Source organism: Polypterus senegalus, chromosome 18 (assembly GCF_016835505.1).
Source record: "Polypterus senegalus isolate Bchr_013 chromosome 18, ASM1683550v1, whole genome shotgun sequence".
NCBI classification, from domain to species: Eukaryota; Metazoa; Chordata; class Cladistia; order Polypteriformes; family Polypteridae; genus Polypterus; species Polypterus senegalus.
Window position 1 is genome coordinate 42,532,618 of NC_053171.1, and position 22,140 is coordinate 42,554,757.

Here is a 22,140-nt window from a genome sequence, read left to right on the forward strand (position 1 = left end):
GAAACACTGCCACTAAATATTCACGGGTGAAGGACTGTGCTTATGCAGAGGAAGATGAGATGGTCAGGGTGGTGTTTGGCACAAACTCAGCGAAACTGCGAGAGAAACTTTTAAGTGCTGGGTCTTAGCTAACATTAAATACAGCTGTGGACATCGCACGAGATGGCACCAACACAGCTAGGAACCTTTGATGCATGTACACCGAGCGGCTCACGTGAAATGACGCAGTGCACAGACAAAAAGCAACAGTTCCAAAGAGTGCTGAACAAAAACCGAATTACACAATTGAGAAGGCAGCAAAAAAATATGAAGCGTGTGATACATACAAGCATATTCATAAGTGCAGCTACTGTGGAAACAAAGCACACGGTGGAAAAAGTCAATGTCCCGCTAAAGGAAGACAGTGTAAAAAAAAAACAGTGTGTCATGTCTCAGATAAAGAGGAAGACGAGCTGTTTATTGATGCAGTAAGAAACGAATTGATGAATGAAACCTGTTATCTTTACAACGATTGACAAACACGGAATGTAACTTGAACACAACACATCATACAAATACGAACCTGATTGAAAGAAATAATGATAATCAAATCCTTGATGACAGCAACACTCATAACACTCACAAAACAATTACTGTATATTGACAATCTTGTTACATTAATTTTAAAATGTTCCCTTTTCTTTTTCATAACTTCTTTAACACACTAATTCTCCGCTGCGAAGTGCGGGTATATGAAATAATATGCAGTTAACGCAGAAAGACAGATCACCAATGGAAGCTTTATGAATAATGGATACTTTATTCGCCATTAATGATTGTTTTGGTAAAGCCATACTCAGTGTATTCATTAGATGAACAGCAAAAAAGTAAGAGCGAGGGGAGGGTGACTTATTGAGGCACGCAGACGAAACCACAATAGCACGCGGGCTCAATGCGTCGGTGCGCGTCAACTCGATCTGAATTGCGTGATCACATTCGAAAAAATATATCTTTTCAAGTTCTATTTAGTCGACACCAATATCGTTGGAATGCAAGTTGAATTTACTCTTTACATTAGTATGGTGAAGAAAAATTTATGCAATGATGCCTACATTTAACTTACATTCCTACCAAAGATATTTCTGTCGACTAAGTAAAAATTCCTGCTACTTAAAATTTAAATAGAACTTGAACAGATACGATAGTTCATAATATCCATGCAGACTTGCACGTAAGAGCGGGAGTCATCCGTTTTAACAAACAGCGTATTGCACTGATACGAAATAGCCTGCCCATTTAATTATTTAGGAATGGATAAATAAATTAAGATTTTGTACAAATAATGTGTGTGTGTGTGTATATGTATATATGTAGATGTGTATGTGTGTATATATACCCACTCTTTACAACCAAGGTATTCAGCAAAGCATTTGTGAAGCCACAACACGCACAACCTTGAGGCGGATGGGCTACAACAGCAGAAGACCCCACCGGGTACCACTCATCTCTACTACAGATAGGAAAAAGAGGCTACAATTTGCACAAGCTCACCAAAATTGGACAGTTGAAGACTGGAAAAATGTTGCCTGGTCTGATGAGTCTCGATTTCTGTTGAGACATTCAAATGGTAGAGTCAGAATTTGGTGTAAACAGGATGGGAACATGGATCTATTATGCCTTGTTACCACTGTGCAGGCTGGTGGTGGTGGTGTAATGGTGTGGGGGATGTTTTCTTGGCACACTTTAGGCCCCTTAGTGCCAATTGAGCATCGTCTAAATATATATATATATATATATATATATATATATATATATATATATATATATATATATATATATATATATATATATATATATATATGTGTGTGTGTGTATATATATATATATATATATATATATATATATATATATATATATATATATATATATATATATATATATATATATATAGACAGCAACACTCATCACTCACAACAGTGACAAAACAATTACATTGACAATCATGTTACGTTATTTTCAAAATGTTTCCTTTTCTTTTCATTACTTCTTTAACACACTACTTCTCATCTGCTGGTATTTTGCTAGTATATATATATATATATATATATATATATATATATATATATATATATATATATATATATATATATATATATATATATATATATATATATATATATAGTGAACGTTGACCCGGACACAGACAGGCAGACACACTCGTGTCACCCAACACGTGTTTATTATTCAATACTATTTACACTTAAGTGCTCACAACCCCATAGTCCTGGCCACACAACACAAAGCCTTTCCACTGTTCAGGCCGCCTCCTTGTCTTACTCCCGATGTCGTCCAACTTCCACCCAACTCTTGTCTTGAATGAAGGGAGGCGGCCCCTTTTATACACACCCGGATGTGCTCCAGGTGCTTCCCGGCCAACTCCCACAAACATGCCCCCATGTGGCAGAAGTGCCGGCTGTATCCCCGGAAGCACTCCAGGTGTCCCCAGTCTTCTTCCCCCAGCACTTCCGGGTGTGGCGGCAGTGCGGAGGTCCAGGGTCTCCAAGGCATTGGGGCGCCCCCTGGCGGTAACCACGGGCCCCTACAGGGTTGAGCTTCCACGTTCCCTACCCGTGGTCCCCAAAGCAACCAGGGCAGTTAACCCCCACATGGTCTGGGGAAGGCGCAAGCCCTCCTCCGGTCCTCATGGGCGTCCCGGCTGGGACGCCTCCCCAGCCGTCTCTGACAATATAAACTGCTCAAAAAAATTAAAGGAACACTTTGAAAACACATCAGATCTCGATGGGAAAAAGAAATCCTCCTGGATATCTATACTGATTTAGACTGGGTAATGTGTTAGGAACGAAAGGATGCCACATTGTTTGATGGAAATGAAAATGATCAACCTACAGAGTCCTGAATTCAAAGACACCCCAAAAATCAGAGTGAAAAAATTATGTGGCAGGCTAGTCCATTTTGCCAAAATTTAATTGCAGCAACTCAAAATTGTACGCAGCACTTTGTATGGCCCCTGTGTTCTTGTATACATGCCTGACAACATCGGTGCATGCTTCTAATGAGATGACAGATGGTGTTGTGGGGGATCTCCTCCCAGATCTGGACCAGGGCATCACTGAGCTCCTGGACAGTCTGAGGTGCAACCTGGTGGCTTTGGATGGACCAAAACATAATGTCCCAGAGGTGTTCTATTGGATTTAGGTCAGGAAAGTGTGGTGGCCAGTCAATGGTATCAATTCCTTCATCCTCCAGGAACTGCCTGCATACTCTCACCACATGAGGCCAGGAATTGTCGTGCACCAGGAGCCACTGTACCAGCATAGGGTCTGACAATGGGTCCAAGGATTTCATCCTGATACCTAATGGCAGCCAAGGTGCCTTTGTCAAGCCTGTAGCGGTCTGTGTGACCCTCCATGGATATGCCTCCCCAGACAATCATTAACCCACCACCAAACTGCTCATGCTGAATGATGTTACAGGCAGCATAATGTTCTCCATGGCTTCTCCAGACCCTTTCACTTCTGTCACGTGCTCAGGGTGAACCTGCTCTCATCTGTAAAAGCACAGGGCACCAGTGGTGCATCTGCCAATTCTGGTATTCTATGGCGAATGCCAATCGAGCTGCATGCTGCTGGGCAGTGAGCTCAGGGCCCATTAGAGGACATGGGGCCCTTGGGTCACCCTCATGAAGTCTTTCTGGTTGTTTGGTCAGAGACATTCACACCAGTGGCCTGCTGGAGGTCATTTTGTAGGGCTCTGGCAGTGCTCATCCTGTTCCTCCTTGCCCAAAGGAGCAGATACTGGTCCTGCTGATGGGTTATGGACCTTCTATGGCCCTCTCCAGCTCTCCTAGAGTAACTGCTTGTCTCCTAGAATCTCCTCCATGCCCTTGAGACTGTGCAGGAGACCCAGCAAACCTTCTGGCAATGACACATATTGATGTGCCATCCTGGAGAAGTTGGACTACCTGTGCAACCTCTGTAGGGTCCAGGTATCGCCTCATGCTACCAGTAGTGACACTGACTGTAGCCAAATGCAAAACTAGTGAAGAAACAGTCAGAAAAGATGAGGAGGGAAAAATGTCAGTGGCCTCCACCTGTTAAACCATTCCTGTTTTGGGGTCATCTCATTGTTGCCCCTCTAGTGCATCTGTTGTTAATTTCATTAACACCACAGCAGCTGAAACTGATTAACAACCCCTCTGCTACTTAACTGACCAGATTAATATCCCATAAGTTTCATTGACTTTATGCTATACTCTGATTAAAAGTGTTCCTTTAATTCTTTTGAGCAGTATATATATATATATATATATATATATATATATATATATATATATATATATATATATATATATATATATATTATACTAGCAAAATATACTAGCAGGAGAAGTAGTGTGTTAAAGAAGTTATGAAAAAGAAAAGGAAACATTTTGCAAATAACGTAACATGATTGTCAATGTAATTGTTTTGTCACTGTTATGAGTGTTACAGTCATCAAGGATTTGATTGTCATTATTTCTTTCAATCAGGTTCGTATTTGCAGGATGTGTTGTGTTCAAGTTATATTCCATGTTTATCAACCGTTGTAAAGATAACAGGTTTAATTCATCGAAGTGTTCACTACCCAAATCGGCACTCGTGAATCTAAGATGTTTAACAGGCATTCCTGGTATTAAGTTGCGGATTGGCTTGCGAATATTTAGCGGTAACGTGTCAATGAACTTAATTTAACCTGTCCCAGTCCTGCAAAGTCAGTTCACATGAGCCGCTCGGAGTACATGCATCGAAGCTTCTCAGCTGTGCTTGTGCTAGCTCGTGTGATCTCGCGATGTCCACGGGTTTATTTAATGTTAGCTCAGACCCGGCACTTAAAAATTTCTCTCGCACTTTTGCGGAGTTTGCGCCAAACACTACTCTATCCCTGACCATCTTATCTTCGTTTGCATAAGCACAGTCCTTCACCAGCAATTTTAATTCCGCTACAAAGTGCTGAAAAGTCTCGTTTATACCCTGCGTCCTCTCATTAAACTTGTATATCGCGAATATCGTATTCATCTTAGGCATGACAAACGCTAGTGTCAGCGTGTCTATGAACCTAATGTAAAGTTAAGCTTTACACCTTGCTTTCCTATTCATTTGCATAAGCACAGTCCTTCACCAGCAATTTTAACTCCATTACAGCAATTGTAACTTTATTACAAAGTGATCAAAAGTCTCGTTTATACCCTGCGTCTTCTCATTAAACTTGTATCTCGCGAATATCGTATTCATCATAGGCATGACAAACGCCAGTGGCAGCCTGTCTATGAACCTAATTTAAACTTTAGGTTTACACCGTGCTTTGTTTCCACAGTAGCTGCACTTATGAATATGCTTGTATGCGCCACTTGCTTCATATTCTTTTGCTGCCTTCTCAATTGTGTAATGCGTTTTTTGAACAGGTTTCATTCATCGAAGTGATCACTACCCAAATCGGTACTCGTGAATCTAAGATGTTTAACACGCATTCCCGGTATTAAGTTGTGGATTTGCCTGCGAATATTTAGCGACAGCGTGTCTATGAACGTAATTTAAACTTAAGCTTTACACCTTGCTTTCCTGTTGATATGTGTACAAAGGCTTGTTCAGCATCAGAGGGTTTCCGCAGTAGCTGCACTTATGAATATGCTAAGCACAGTCCTTCACCCGCGAATATTTACCTTATATGGGCAGGCACTCAATTACGTGGGAGGCGTGATGATGCGGGACGTAACTCTGCCTCACACGGCGACCAAGCTGCTGGCTATGGCCGTATATATATGTACGTAAGTAGGTTCCAGTTATGGCCATTACGCGTAGAATTTCGAAATGAAACCTGCCTAACTTTTGTAAGTAAGCTGTAAGGAATGAGCCTGCCAAATTTCAGCCTTCCACCTACACGGGAAGTTGGAGAATTAGTGGTGAGTGAGTGAGTGAGTCAGTGAGGGCTTTGCCTTTTATTAGTATACTAGCAAAATACCGCGCTTCGCAGTGGAGAAGTAGTGTGTTAAAGAAGTTATGAAAAAGAAAAGGAAACATTTTAAAAATAACGTAACATTGTCAAAGTAATTGTTTTGTGTATTCGGCGACAGCATCACAAAGTTGTTTTCGTCTAGCTGCATCAGAAAATGTACCACGACGTCTGACACGCCTCCTTTTTACTGTTTTCTCACAGCTTGGATTGCTGCTGTCATAATGGGTTTGAGTCTACATATATATATACATGTGCTATATATATATATTGTGAAGGACAGCCGGGTCCCATGCCCGGCAGGGACGCCCCTGCTGCTTATGTTCCGGGGGAGCCGCCATGGACAGTCCAGTACCTCCCCCGGGATGCTTGGTGGCAGCCTCCCTGGCCAACGGTGTTTTCCCATCCACCCGCAGGGCTCCATAGGAGATGGAGTCCTCCACAGCTTGGCTGGGGCCCGGCGTGGCCGCTAGGGGGAGCTGCCTGCTTCCCACAGCCCGGCTGGACGAGCCTGCAGCCCCACCCGGAAGTGCAATTAGGACCAGGTGTTTAATCGCCTGGAACGCTTCCGGGTGGGCTATAAAAGGGTCCAGACACCACCACTCAGTGAGCCAGAGTTGGGAGGAAGGAGACGAAGCTTGTCTGGGAGGAGTGGTGGAGCGAGGTGGAGAATTCTGGTTTGTTTTGTTTTGTGCTTTGGGACTGTGTTTGGGCTGTGTGGCACGGGGAAGACGCGTCACACAGCTGAAGAAAAATAAAGCCTGTGTGTTTTTGTACACGTGCCTCTGCGTGGTCTGTGCCGGGTCGGGCGCTATACAGCGCCTTTTACAATATATATATATATATATATATATATATATATATATATATATATATATATATATATATATAAACACGGATTCCAAAAAGTTGGGACACTATACAAATCGTGAATAAAAACTGAATGCAATGATGTGGAGGTGCCAACTTCTAATATTTTATTCAGAATAGAACATAAATCACGGAACAAAAGTTTAAACTGAGAAAATGTATCATTTTAAGGGAAAAATATGTTGATTCAGAATTTCATGGTGTCAACAAATCCCAAAAAGTTGGGACAAGGCCATTTTCACCACTGTGTGGCATCTCCCCTTCTTCTTACAACACTCAACAGACGTCTGGGGACGAGGAGACCAGTTTCTCAAGTTTAGAAATAGGAATGCTCTCCCATTCTTGTCTAATACAGGCCTCTAACTGTTCAATCGTCTTGGGCCTTCTTTGTCGCACCTTCCTCTTTATGATGCCAAATGTTCTCTATAGGTGAAAGATCTGGACTGCAGACTGGCCATTTCAGTACCGGATCCTTCTCCTATGCAGCCATGATGTTGTGATTGATGCAGAATGTGGTCTGGCATTATCTTGTTGAAAAATGCAGGGTCTTCCCTGAAAGAGATGACGTCTGGATGGGAGCATATGTTGTTCTAGAACCTGAATATATTTTTCTGCATTGATGGTGCCTTTCCAGACATGCAAGCTGCCCATGCCACACGCACTCATGCAACCCCATACCATCAGAGATGCAGGCTTCTGAACTGAGCGTTGATAACAACTTGTCCTTGTCCTCTTTGGTCCGGATGACATGGCGTCCCAGATTTCCACAAAGAACTTCGAATCGTGACTCGTCTGACCACAGAACAGTCTTCCATTTTGCCACACTCCATTTTAAATGATCCCTGGCCCAGTGACAACGCCTGAGCTTGTGGATCTTGCTTAGAAATGGCTTCTTCTTTGCACTGTAGAGTTTCAGCTGGCAACGGCGGATGGCACGGTGGATTGTGTTCACTGACAATGGTTTCTGGAAGTATTCCTGAGCCCATTCTGTGATTTCCTTTACAGTAGCATTCCTGTTTGTGGTGCAGTGTCATTTAAGGGCCGGAGATCACGGGCATCCAGTATGGTTTTACGGCCTTGACCCTTACGCACAGAGATTGTTCCAGATTCTCTGAATCTTGGATGATGTTATGCACAGTTGATGATGATAGATGCAAAGTCTTTGCAATTTTTCGCTGGGTAACACCTTTCTGATATTGCTCCACTATCTTTCTGCGCAACATTGTGGGAATTGGTGATCCTCTACCCATCTTGGCTTCTGAGAGACACTGCCACTCTGAGAAGCTCTTTTTATACCCAATCATGTTGCCAATTGACCTAATTCGTTATTCGTTATGCTCAAATTTACTTTTTCCAGCCTCTTATTGCTACTTGTCCCAACTTTTTTGGGATTTGTTGACACCGTGAAATTTTGAATCAACATATTTTTCCTTTAAAATGATACATTTACTTGGATTAAACGTTTGATCTGTCATCTACGTTCTATTACAAATAAAATATTGACATTTGCCATCTCCACATCATTGCATTCAGTTTTTATTCACAATTTGTTTAGTGTCCCAACTTTTTTGGAATCCGGTTTGTATATATATATATATTTATACACATATATATATATTTATACACACATATATATACATACATATACACATATATATACATATGTATACATATACATATATATATATATATATATATATATATATATATATATATATATATATATATATATATATATATATATATATATATATATATATATATACACACACACATATATATATATATATATATACACACACACATATATATATTATATATATATATATTTGGGCAACCTTGTTAATAGTCATTATTTTCCTGTATAAATCGTTGGTTGTTACGATAAAAAAATCAGTCAGTTAAATATATCATATAGGAGACACACACAGTGATATTTGAGAAGTGAAATGAAGTTTATTGGATTTACAGAAAGTGTGCAATAATTGTTCAAACAAAATCAGGCAGGTGCATAAATTTGGGCACCACAAAAAAGAAATGAAATCAGTATTTAGTAGATCCGCCTTTTGTAGAAATTACTCCGCTTCCTCACAGTTAGGAGACCTGGGTTCGCTTCCCAGGTTCTCCCTGCATGGAGTTTGCATGTTCTCCCCGTGTCTGCGTGGGTTTCCTCCAGGTACTCCGGTTTCCTCCCACAGTCCAAAGACATGCAGGTTAGGTGCATTGGCGATTCTAAATTGAACCTAGTGTGTGCTTGGTGTGTGGGTGTGTGCGCCCTGCAGTGGGGTTTGTTTCCTGCCTTGCGCCCTGTGTTGGCTGGGATTGGATCCAGCAGACCCCGTGACCCTGTAGTTAGGATATAGCGGGTTGGATAATGGATGGTTGAATATATATATATATATACTGCTCAAAAGAATTAAAGGAACACTTTTTAATCAGAGTATAGCATAAAGTCAATGAAACTTATGGGTTATTAATCTGGTCAGTTAAGTAGCAGAGGGGGTTGTTAATCAGTTTCAGCTGCTGTGGTGTTAATGCAATTAACAACAGATGCACTAGAGGGGCAACAATGAGATGACCCCAAAACAGGAATGGTTTAACAGGTGGAGGCCACTGACATTTTTCCCTCCTCATCTTTTCTGACTGTTTCTTCACTAGTTTTGCATTTGGCTACAGTCAGTGTCACTACTGGTAGCATGAGGCGATACCTGGACCCTACAGAGGTTGCACAGGTAGTCCAACTTCTCCAGGATGGCACATCAATACGTGTCATTGCCAGAAGGTTTGCTGTGTCTCCCTGCACAGTCTCAAGGGCATGGAGGAGATTCTAGGAGACAAGCAGTTACTCTAGGAGAGCTGGAGAGGGCCATAGAAGGTCCATAACCCATCAGCAGGACCAGTATCTGCTCCTTTGGGCAAGGAGGAACAGGATGAGCACTGCCAGAGCCCTACAAAATGACCTCCAGCAGGCCACTGGTGTGAATGTCTCTGACCAAACAACCAGAAAGACTTCATGAGGGTGACCCAAGGGCCCCATGTCCTCTAATGGGCCCTGAGCTCACTGCCCAGCAGCATGCAGCTCGATTGGCATTCGCCATAGAATACCAGAATTGGCAGATGCACCACTGGTGCCCTGTGCTTTTTACAGATGAGAGCAGGTTCACCCTGAGCACGTGACAGAAGTGAAAGGGTCTGGAGAAGCCATGGAGAACATTATGCTGCCTGTAACATCATTCAGCATGAGCAGTGTGGTGGTGGGTTAATGATTGTCTGGGGAGGCATATCCATGGAGGGTCACACAGACCGCTACAGGCTTGACAAAGGCACCTTGGCTGCCATTAGGTATCAGGATGAAATCCTTGGACCCATTGTCAGACCCTATGCTGGTACAGTGGCTCCTGGTGCACGACAATTCCTGGCCTCATGTGGTGAGAGTATGCAGGCAGTTCCTGGAGGATGAAGGAATTGATACCATTGACTGGCCACCACACTTTCCTGACCTAAATCCAATAGAACACCTCTGGGACATTATGTTTTGGTCCATCCAATGCCACCAGGTTGCACCTCAGACTGTCCAGGAGCTCAGTGATGCCCTGGTCCAGATCTGGGAGGAGATCCCCCACAACACCATCTGTCATCTCATTAGAAGCATGCACCGATGTTGTTAGGCATGTATAGAAGAACACAGGGGCCATACAAAGTGCTGCGTACAATTTTGAGTTGCTGCAATTAAATTTTGGTAAAATGGACTAGCCTGCCACATAATTTTTTCACTCTGATTTTTGGGGCGTCTTTGAATTCAGGGCTCTGTAGGTTGATCATTTTCACTTCCATCAAACGATGTGGCATCCTTTCGTTCCTAACACATTACCCAGTCTATATCAGTATAGATATCCAGGAGGATTTCTTTTTCCCATTGAGATCTGATGTGTTTTCAAAGTGTTCCTTTAATTTTTATGTGAATATACAGTAAAATGGTAACTGAAAGTTTATTATTTTAGCTGAGCATTCATTGGTCTATCCATTTTCTGAATCCACATATTCCATTACGCGATCGTGGAGGGCCAGAACCTATCGTGGCAAAACTGTACCTGGGTATGGTCACTTAATCCATCATATAGTAGGCTTTCAAAAACACTTTCCAGAGTCGTATACTTGTGGACATGCAAAAAGATAGACTTTTGTAAATGCAAACTCTAATCATGCTCTGATTTGCTTATCATGTATTCCTTCCCTGACTGGATCCTGCTCATTACAACATCTCATTCCCTGATTTATCAGCCTTCCTGGAAGAAAACCATATTCCAACACAATGGGTATAGAAGAGTTGCTTTAAGTGGAGATTGTTGTGTTGCTTACCTCTGTGTAAACTAAATTATGTTTTGTACCACTTGAAGGCAGCACACTTGTACAAAAGGCAAATAATTTACCAGCTGCTACAGTTTTGTGATAAATCCAGTGACCGGCACTCTTCAAGGATTTTTTCGCCAATGTGCACATGCCCAATGTAGACAGGTGTACATCATAAGAGTTTTCAGCCATTTTTTGTGTGTGAAAATGCTAGTATGGACAGGGATTGATTTCATTGAAAAATGAAGCTTTTAAATAAAAACATGCTAGTGTGGACATGGCCCAAGTGGTGATGTTGCTCCAAGTTCTCTGCCTGAAGGTGTGAGGTGCAAGACTGACCGTTGCACTAGCATGCTACAAATTTCTACAAATTAGACCTAAAAACAACTTAATACTTCATCCTAAGATAATGAACACTATATTGAGCAGCGCAAACAATGGCATGTGGCAGTAAAACGAATATGACCTGAATAAACTCTATAGAGAGAGGAAGGAAGCTTACAGCATACAGCAGCCATGTTTTAACCTAAACCTCTAGTGTGGTGATGCAGCTGTGATAAGGATTGGGTCTCCAGGCAACTTAAAATGATTTAACTATTTGGTTTTTGATTGGTTGAAGTGTTATATAATCAGATAGCATTTCAATTTTGCTCTTCTTATTCCCTACAGGAGTCCGCAACTGAATGACTTCTTGTCTGCCCTTCTTTTATATTTATCCTTCTACTTTGAGGAGAAAGCTGTGATAAAGAAATGGGCATCCCTGCTCCTGTAAGTGACACGATCTAAGAAGTAGCTCAGAACATTGAGACCTACTGCTATGTGAAGCCTCCCCGATTTTACTATTTTGACAAAATCCTTTAAAACAGCCATTTGTTAAACTTTAAACTGCATAAATGGTATATGTTTTCTCTACCTGCCAAGACAATAATTTTACAAATGCTGTATTAGTCAGTGGGAAGTCAAGGAAAAAAACATTGATACTTAATATAAAATACTTTTTATACGTTTTTATCTCCTTATTCCAGCCGGGAGCCAAGTTTGCAAGATAAAAGAGACTTAGCTCTGCTGCATGCAAAGGTCGAAGCAGCCCGTAAGCAGTTTGCATTGACGTACTCCATCCTAGTGCTTGGGCTGGGGATCGAGGAACAGCATCACTTAGCATGTGGGAAGTGAGTATATGCCTTTCACCAAATATCAAGGCTTCCATTTGAGCCAGAATAGCTGGGACTTTATGGGAGAAGATCTTTTGAGTCTATAAGATATGGAATTGATCAAATGTTTGCAGATGTATAACAGCTTTCTGGACAATAATGTTAGACCCCAGAGACTCTGGTAAAAGTCCATCTTCATGTCAAGAACATACAGTGTCTTTGTCTGTCATCCTAGCCACTGTTTAGGCTTCATTATATGACATTTATTTCACTGCTTCTGCTCCAATCTGAATAACTTTTCCAGATGGGCAAATGGTTGATTTTGTTGCCACCTTCTGATCAGCAGAGGAACTGCTTAATGTCATCATGATAAGGGCTGTTGTGTGTTGGGATTACTAAACTTCATCTTGATGGCCCCTGTAGCAGCAGATTTTTGTTTTTGAAACTGGACCCCTCTCATAACTATGCACACTGATATTCATTGTTTTAATATAAAAACTGTAATTTTTTTTATTAACATCTGACAAGTATTTGTTCATTTTATACAAGGATACACATTTTCATTTTATCACTCACTGATTTTAACTGGAAATATTTGGATTATCTACAGATATAGTGCATTAAAAATAATATCACACACTGCAGTGTGTGTGTGCAATGAACAACACAAGTCACTTATTAAGACAATGGTTGGGGAAAAAAAAGTTGGGACCCGAAACAACTCGGCCTGAGGACCCCTATATAGTGAAAGCATCATTTATATCAGTATGCATATGCATTGAACTTACATATATCAGTCAGAACAGGCAGGTACAACAGACAGCAGACCTATTATTTGGTAACTGGCTATGGGCTCTGATGGACAACAGGGAGTGCTGTAAAAAAAATTAACTTTAATAGGTGACTTGTATATTCAGAATATTGTGTGCATAACAACCAGAAGTCTTAGCTATTTTTCGTTCGCTCCATTCACTGCAAATCCTGATGTCATTCTAATTTGGATTTGGATTTTTTGTTCATAGGAAAAGAGGTTCATCCACTTGCAAAGACAGGTTGTTATTTGAGGTAAGTATGAATGCAATGGTGTGGTAACTTCTGTTGTTTTCTATGTGTTGCAAATGAGTGTAGCGGTTTTCAAAAGTATTCATTCACTAATACAGGTGTCCTTAACCTTTTTAATCTGAGGACCATACTGAGACTGAGACAAGGATTACTACCATAATGACTGCAGAGCCATACAGAGAAATCACAATGGTCATATAATGCACACCTTAATAAAAGGATAAGTGTCTGTGTATCTTTGTCCGTTTAGTTGCTGTGTCTCTGTCATTGCAAAAGAAGGTGCATCACAAACATTTCTAGTAATAAAATAAATTTCATTTCTAATTCCAACAGGTGTCACATCACCAACACTAACACTGCTTTTACAAATCCCATAACAAATGGATTATAACAAAGACATATGCATTGCATTTGTCATTTTGACAGATGAGACAGCGCAAATATTTGTAGTAATGCATTTTATTAATACAAATGTTTGTAATGTGCCATCTGTTGGAATGACTAATGCAATGCATTTTATTACTGCATGCATTACAAAATACATTCCAATAAATGGTGCACTGCAAAATTTAATACTGAGGTCTATGCTGATTACTTAGATTTCAAAATGTATTAGATGTCTAGAACAGGCGGTAATATAAACAGTAAAAGTAAAATAAAACAGTAACAGTAAAAGTTTTTTATTTCCATTCAAACATATTTCACACATGACTTTTACTAAAAGTGAAAAATGAAAAGCAAACATCCATCCATCCATTTTCTAACCCGCTGAATCCAAATACAGGGTCACGGGGGTCCGCTGGAGCCAATCCCAGCCAACACAGGGCACAAGGCAGGAACCAATCCTGGGCAGGGTGCCAACCCACCGCAGGACACACAAAAACACACCCACACACCAAGCACACACTAGGGCCAATTTAGAATCGCCAATCCACCTAACCTGCACGTCTTTGGACTGTGGGAGGAAACCGGAGCGCCCGGAGGAAACCCACGCAGACACGGGGAGAACATGCAAACTCCACGCAGGGAGGACCCGGGAAGCGAACCCAGGTCTCCTAACTGCGAGGCAGCAGCGCTACCACTGCGCCACCGTGCTGCCCAAAAGCAAACATTTTGCTATTAAATAAATATTATTTAATACAGGAAGGTTTGTAAGAGTATGTCTCTTAATCTCTTGACTCAAGTTGAATGTAGCAGATTTTCAGCATATCTTGGTTTTCATTTAACAATACAATTTCTAAAACTTACATAATATTTGTATTTTATATGGGTGATAGCATATGATAGATATTGAAGAAAAATTTGGCAAATCGTCCGCTCTAAGGAGTTTAACACTATTGTCTGACACCATGCTGAACACTGAAGTCCGCTCTACAGCCCGTCTCACCCTTTTGATATCTGATCATTATCATTCAAGGTTTTTTTTCTGACCACATTTCTTCCTCAATGATGATGGTTCACCACTATCTTTCCAGGTTTTAATAATATGTTGCACAGTTCTTGACCCAATTTCAGTAGTTTCAGCAATCTCCTTAGTTGTTTTTTTTTCTTGATGCAGGCCAGTAATTGCACCCTTCTCCTGACATGGTTATTTAAGAAATGAGAAGCTACTGACTGCATCAGTTAGGGTTAATTAACTTGTTGCCAGCTCACACATATTAATCACTGCACTACGTATCCGATGAAAGGGTCTTACCTATTTGCTTAATAAAATCGAGGTGGTGACTTTATTATTTTTTACCAGGCAGCGTAATATATAAATGTAATACTAAACTGGATCTAGTTTATATTTCACTTGTGATGTTATTCCAAAAACATACTTATTCACACTATGTAATAGAAATAGAGAATGTTCATCTCAATTCCATTGTCCTAACGTTAGTAGAAGCTGATTGTCATTGAGTCTGTGCCTCTTCTGGGTGTATGAGAAGATTCACGGAGAGGAAATCCAATGTTATAATGTGTATTTGGTGTTAAACCTAAAGAGCCATCAATAAATTCACTGTGGCCACCGACATTCAGAAGTCAGGAATTTGTAGCAATAAACAAGGAAAAGAAACCTACATAAGTCAGTGCAGATAGCAGAGAGCTTTATTACACTGCTAGTGTTACCAGAACCTTCAAACATACTGTGTGTAAAAAGTTAGTGCACTGAACGTGAAGATGAAGTAACACGATCAATTGGTATACATAATGTGTACAAGTATCCAGTGGCAGTGTCACGACTGAGTGTTTTCAAGACTCTGTGACATCTTCAAGCTAAACCTGTTTCAGAATATCTGAAATGGTTTCCCTTGAATAAATGTCTCCTAATTATGAAAAGTTGTTAAATGAACAGAGACTTTTTCCTCCTTGTCTCTGGGGGTTCCAAAGATGGCAGGTTGTAAAATTGTAGCTGTGTGAGCTTTACTTTTAAAGCATTACCTCCAGATTGAAGCTGGGATTTGTTTGTTAATATTTCATTAACTTTACATAACATTTACTTGTTTGGCTGAAGCCTTTAGCCAAGGTGACTTAGAACATTTATGACACCCCCAACATAATGACACCTTCAACGCTGAACAGTTGTTTTTTTTTTTGCATTGGTTCTTCAAAAGACTTAATTACCAAAATGTTTTAGATTTAATCTTAGTTGAAAGGCACATAAATAAGGCAAAACCTTACAGTTAATCACCAAAATTGTTACTTTAGTGTTCTTGTATTTCTCACCACAAACACACATCCAAAAACTGCCCCCACAGTCCTGTCTGGTTATTTTTTTTTTTTACCTTTTCAGTGAAGTCTATGAAAGAGTATAACATACAGTATATGGAACTGTTTGCACTTTATGTTAATAAAATCAAATAAGGAGTCATTTACAGGGTTAAAGTACTAAGCTAGCTCTTTAAAAAAATATTTCTGATGATTAAAAAAAAAAAAATTATGCGTTAATATCTCATGAGCTTTTCAACAGGTTTAAAATGGTCTGCAAATTTACATTTTATCTCGTAAAACATTCTAAACTACTTAGCAAAGTCATACGTACTGACTGTATCAGCTTATTAATAAATTTTCTTTGCATTTAGTGCATCTACAACTACTGTGCCTATGTGGCCTGGGTGACGTTTAGACGGAAGGACCTGCCAGGCATTCAGGAGGAAGTCTACAGACTTTTTCGCACAGATAATTTCAACGCTATAAGGCGAGTGAGGATAGAAGAGAAATCTAAAGCAAAGGTTGTATCCAAAGGTGGCAGAGCTTCTCCTAGTAATGTGAGGTAAGTGAGAAACTCATGTACTACGAGGCTAAAAATAATGGTGATGGTCAGTGTTAATACACTCCCCTAAGCAGGTCTGCTAAGTGAAAACTTGAGTATTATTGAAAAAACAGGCAAAATTTGACTACTTTTCTATTTGAGGCTACAGTCTGTTACCTGAGGTCTGTCAGATGAAATGGTTTGAGTATCTCCTATACAATCCAAGTGACATGCGTGAATGGGGAGCACACTCACATATTCACTCATGGGTTTAGCTTAGAGTCTCCAACTAACATAACATCAATGACACTGGGATAGACTGGCACCCCATTCAGTTTAGTTTAATGGGGTGCTCCTGGGATAGGCTACAGCTCTCAACTATACAGTGCATCCAGAAAGTATTTGCAGCGCATCACTTTTTCCACATTTTGTTATGTTACAGCCTTATTGCAAAGTGGATTAAATTCATTTTTTTCCTCAAAATTCTATACAAAACACCACATAATGGCAATTTGAAAAAAATTTACTTGAGGTTTTTGCAAACTTTTTAAAAATAAAAAAACTGAGAAATCACATGTACAGAAGTACTCACAGCCTTTGCTCAATACTTTGTCGATGCACCTTTGGCAGCAATTACAGCCTCAAGTCTTTTTGAATATGATGCCACAAGCTTGGCACACCAATCCTTGGCCAGTTTCGTCCATTCCTCTTTGCAGCACCTCTCAAGCTCCATCAGGTTGGATGGGAAGCGTCGGTGAGCCATCCATTTTAAGATCTCTCCAGAGATTTTCAATCGGATTCAAGTTTGGGCTCTGGCTGGGCCACTCAAGGACATTCACAGAGTTGTCCTGAAGCCACTCCTTTGATATCTTGGCTGTGTGCTTAGGGTCGTTGTCCTGCAGAAAGATGAACCATCGTCCCAGTCTGAGGTCAAAAGCGCCCTGGAGCAGGTTTTAATCCAGGATGTCTCTGTACATTGCTGCAGTCATCTTTCCCTTTATGCTGACTAGTCTCCCAGTTCCTGCCGCTGAAAAATATCCCCACAGCATGATGCTGCCACCACCGTGCTTCACTGTAGGGATGGTATTGGCCTGGTGATGAGCGGTGCCTGGTTTCCTCCAAACGTGACGCCTGGTATTCACACCAAAGAGTTCAATCTTTGTCTCATCAGACCAGAGAATTTTGTTTCTCATGGGCCGAGAGTCCTTCAGGTGCCTTTTGGCAAACTCCAGGCAGGCTGCCATGTGCCTTTTACTAAGGAGTGGATTCCGTCTGGCCACTCTACCATACAGGCCTGATTGGTGGATTGCTGCAGAGATGGTTGTCCTTCTGGAAGGTTCTCCTCTCTCCACAGAGGACCTCTGGAGCTCTGACAGAGTGACCATCAGGTTTTTGGTCACCTCCCTGACTAAGGCTCTTCTCCCCCGATCGCTCAGTTTAGATCGCCAGCCAGCTCTAGGAAGAGTCCTGGTGGTTTCGAACTTCTTCCACTTACAGATGATGGAGGCCACTGTGCTCATTGGGACCTTCAAAGCAGCAGACATTTTTCTGTAACCTTCCCGAGATTTGTGCCTCGAGACAATCCTGTCTCTGAGGTCTACAGACAATTCCTTTGACTTCATGTTTGCTTTGTGCTCTGACATGAACTGTCAACTGTGGGACCTTATATAGACAGGTGTGTGCCTTTTCAAATCATGTCCAATCAACTGAATTTACCACAGGTGGACTCCAATTAAGATGCAGAAACATCTCAAGGATGATCAGGGGAAACAGGATGCACCTGAGCTCAATTTGGAACTTCATGGCAAAGGCTGTGAATACTTATGTACATGTGCTTTCTCAATTTTTTTATTTTTAATAAATTTGCAAAAATCTCAAGTAAACTTTTTTCACATTGTCATTATGGGGTGTTGTGTGTAGAATTCTGAGGAAAAAATGAATTTAATCCATTTTGGAATAAGGCTGTAACATAACAAAATGTGGAAAAAGTGATGCGCTGAGAATACTTTCCGGATGCACTGTATAAGGCAGGTTTGAGAGTTTTAAATGTACTAAAAATTATTTATTTGTGACATGTGATGCTACTTCATGACAGTGACTATGAATCTGGACTTTAAAGCTCAAAGTTGCAGGTTCAGTCTACATACATGAGAGACTGAGTGAATTACTTAATTCACCAGTGTTCCACCATGAAATGGCATTAAACAACATTATCATTTTTAAATTTTTCTCTAGGAGGAGCCTTCCCAAGCGGCCATCGATAAAGAGCATTATTCACCAGAGATCCCCAGCAATGGTGTCTCTTCTGCCTTCTCCTAAAGAAAGTGCACTGCATTTGTATAAACAGCGTCATCTTTCCCAAGAAGGCAGCACAGATGTTTTTGACTTGGATGCTTTATCAGAGGAGATCACTGCGGCTTTATCTTCAAAGTGAGAATGTGTTTATTTGAAAAAGATAATATAATAAGATAATATAAAAGATAATAGCAATGTATAAGAATTTGAAGTAACTGAGATCTTTACAACCCAGTATAAAATAAAACATCTCCATGGCAGTTGAAAAGTACTGTCTTAATCCACAGGTATGTTGTAGAAGAAAACAAACATACTTTTTGTCATGCCCTGGGGCTACTTACTGCCACATCCTATCCTATAGGTCTTCACTCCAAATTTTGATGCAGCCTGGTCTGCTTTATATGCATTCTATTTAAAGAATTAATGTGCCACTTCCATTACATGTAGTTGACAAGTTATGTGGTACTTGCTGCTCATTTAGATATTGGTAGTGACTAGTGATGAGCAACCTCCACTGAATTTGCATTGCCTCAAGTTCAATGAAAATGCAGAAATGTTCAGGAATTTTGGCTAACTTCATTAAAGTCAATAGGGGAGCAGAAACTGCACTAGTTTTGAGTGAATTATAATGGTGCAATGGTCTTTAAATGGTCCTCGGGGGCTACAGAAGTGTCTACCAACAATGATGGACTGATTACTGTGGCCAAAAATGTGACCTGAGCTGTGAAGTAGCAGTGATACTATTGTCTCACCATGCCACCCTGAGATAAAATTATACTCCCAGATCCATAATACTATGAGTCCTTCATCTCTCTCTACATCTGCCAAGCTTCTATCACTACGACTAACACACACCCACAGGACCTGTGATACAAAGGATTAGCGATATTTACTCAGGAGGATGTCCCAGTCAGTACCCGATCTGTGCTACGTAGCAAGGAACACACAATGCTTAATCCAGTAGTGAAGACACTATGTACAATGAATCTATGCAGAACAATTTTTTTTTTTTTTTTTATCATTATGTACCCGTCAAATGAAAATACTGCCACGTATTTTATTTATTGCAAGCGGGGGGCAAATCTGGCTGAATTACTGTTCAGCTTGTGACATCACACATGCGTGTATATGTCCTAAGTTTTTTACCCATGCTAAAAGCAGATCAGGTAGCGCCATAAAGTGTGAGGTGGTGTACACTTACAGTGTGCATGTGTGGAAGTTCTGATCATGCGCAACATAAATCTGGCAGACCACAGTGACATTCCCATCCAACATGGCTTCTACAGCCCTGTTGTGTCACACTTGACTGATACCCATCCTGGGTGCAAAGCACAAACTAATCCAGGATGCTGGGCCATTCCATTTCAGTCACAGTCATTCACATCTCCCACTCCCACATGCCAGGCCACTTCAGTGATGCTAGTTAGCCAAATGCACAAGTCTTTGGTCACTAGGAGTGAAACAGGATCTGTCAGTAAAGTGCACATTTTCAGTGTCTGGCCTCCAACTGTCCTACACTAAAATCTCACTATTACGGCATAATATGCTACATGGCACACAAATTAAATGACAACTCACTGCAGCTGCTGTTCCATCTATACTGTGGTAGCATATTCCATATATGTCCCATCCAAACTGCTGAGGTAGCCTGCTAAAAACCCGAAATAAAAAAGATGAGAGGGGCTTGGAAAATTGATGGATGGGAGGTACTTCAGAACATGCTTGCTATTTTGAATTGTATGCTATCTTATGACCACCATTGTTATTGTTTGCTTTTTGAAGGATTGGAATCATTGGAGAGCCTCTCCGACATTTTAACCCACAGACCCTGATACCTCGTGATACAGAACGTGAAGAAGAAAATGAAGAGACTGAGACTGAAGAAAAGGGAACCGATGAAAATGTGAGAAAGAGTAAAACAACATTTGCATCAAGGGCCCAATTGTCTGGTCTAAATGAGTCAAATGGCAACATGAGTCGACCAGTGACGGTCATTTCAAGAGCTACCACAGAGGGTGTTTATTCTGATACAGAATAAAAGGGTTCAATGTCAAAACCTGTTTATTATATTCAACATTATTATGCAAAATTATATGTTACACCAAAACTGTGATTTTAACTGTTAAAAGTTTAGGAAGTCCAACATGTGGAACTTTGCTAATTAATAATTATAATATTCACAAGGATCAATTAAACTAAATCATACATTTACTAGGTAATTATGTAAGCAGAGAAAGATTTCTAAGAAAAACGTTATGCATTTCTTATGTCAGATCAAGTCAGTACAAGTGTTTGCCAAACACAAAGCTATGACTGCATTTGTGAAGATTTGCTAGGCTCAGTACTGTTGGTGCTGCACAGAGTCTGCAAAGATTTTAATGCGGGAACAACGTGAAACACCGAAGTACATCTCAGGGTTGGACAATTAATGACAGGCTGAAATGCATGCACCATACTTTACAGATTTGTGTTTCAAAAACCTATGCTTTTGTACAGAATATGTATGTCTCCCTCTATTGTGTGGTTCCTAACAAATCTCAAAGAAGCTGGCCCTTCCAGAGCTGGTCCTTGACCTCAGCCTAACATTGGCCTGGGTGGATTCCAATACTAAATGATAGAAAACAAAGGTTCAAAAATGGATGAACACATGCACAAAGAGGCAGGTTATTCTGCATTCACATTTAGTGATCTAAGTTTTTGTCCTGCCTTGCTCTTCTTCCACATCCCAAAGACACGCAGGTTAGGTTGTTTGGCGACTTTGAAGTGACAGTTGGCGGGGATGTGCGTGTGCCTGTGCTCTGGAAATAGAGCACTGTCCTGTTCACTCCAATTAATTAGAAAGTCATTTAAGACTAAATTCTCAAATCTGTGTTGTAGAATGCTATGCTCGAGTAGCAAAAGGTGTTCTTAAAAATAAAAGCATAATAATGGTGGCATTTCTTGCATCAGAGGGAATTCACATTTTTTTATTTTTAAATGTTTGAACACTACACAGAAATGGTTTTTCTTATTGGATAGGGTGTGAGCTCAGAGAACAGTTTTTAGTAGGACTATAGAAAAACGTAATTTTTGAAATTGGATTTTAACTATTATCAACATAATGGATTTAAATCACATTTTAGAAGAGAAAGCTAAGAAACCTCTAACAGAACTACTAATCATATGTAGTACTGTTAAATAATTAGGTGT

The 22,140-nt window shown here is 40.5% G+C and overlaps 1 protein-coding gene across 1 annotated transcript in view; it reads left to right on the forward strand.

Annotated features, from left to right (window-relative positions):
* Nucleotides 1–21,381, forward strand: part of LOC120518965 (protein phosphatase 1 regulatory subunit 36) — a 35,154-nt gene extending 13,773 nt beyond the window's left edge. The window contains exons 7-12 of the mRNA XM_039742008.1: nucleotides 11,878–11,976; nucleotides 12,234–12,377; nucleotides 13,382–13,424; nucleotides 16,487–16,677; nucleotides 18,892–19,086; nucleotides 20,734–21,381. Coding sequence (XP_039597942.1) covers nucleotides 11,878–11,976; nucleotides 12,234–12,377; nucleotides 13,382–13,424; nucleotides 16,487–16,677; nucleotides 18,892–19,086; nucleotides 20,734–20,989 — 928 coding nt within the window. The 3' untranslated portion in view covers nucleotides 20,990–21,381. The remainder of the gene's footprint in view (nucleotides 1–11,877; nucleotides 11,977–12,233; nucleotides 12,378–13,381; nucleotides 13,425–16,486; nucleotides 16,678–18,891; nucleotides 19,087–20,733) is intronic.
* The last annotated feature ends 759 nt before the right edge of the window (nucleotides 21,382–22,140 follow it).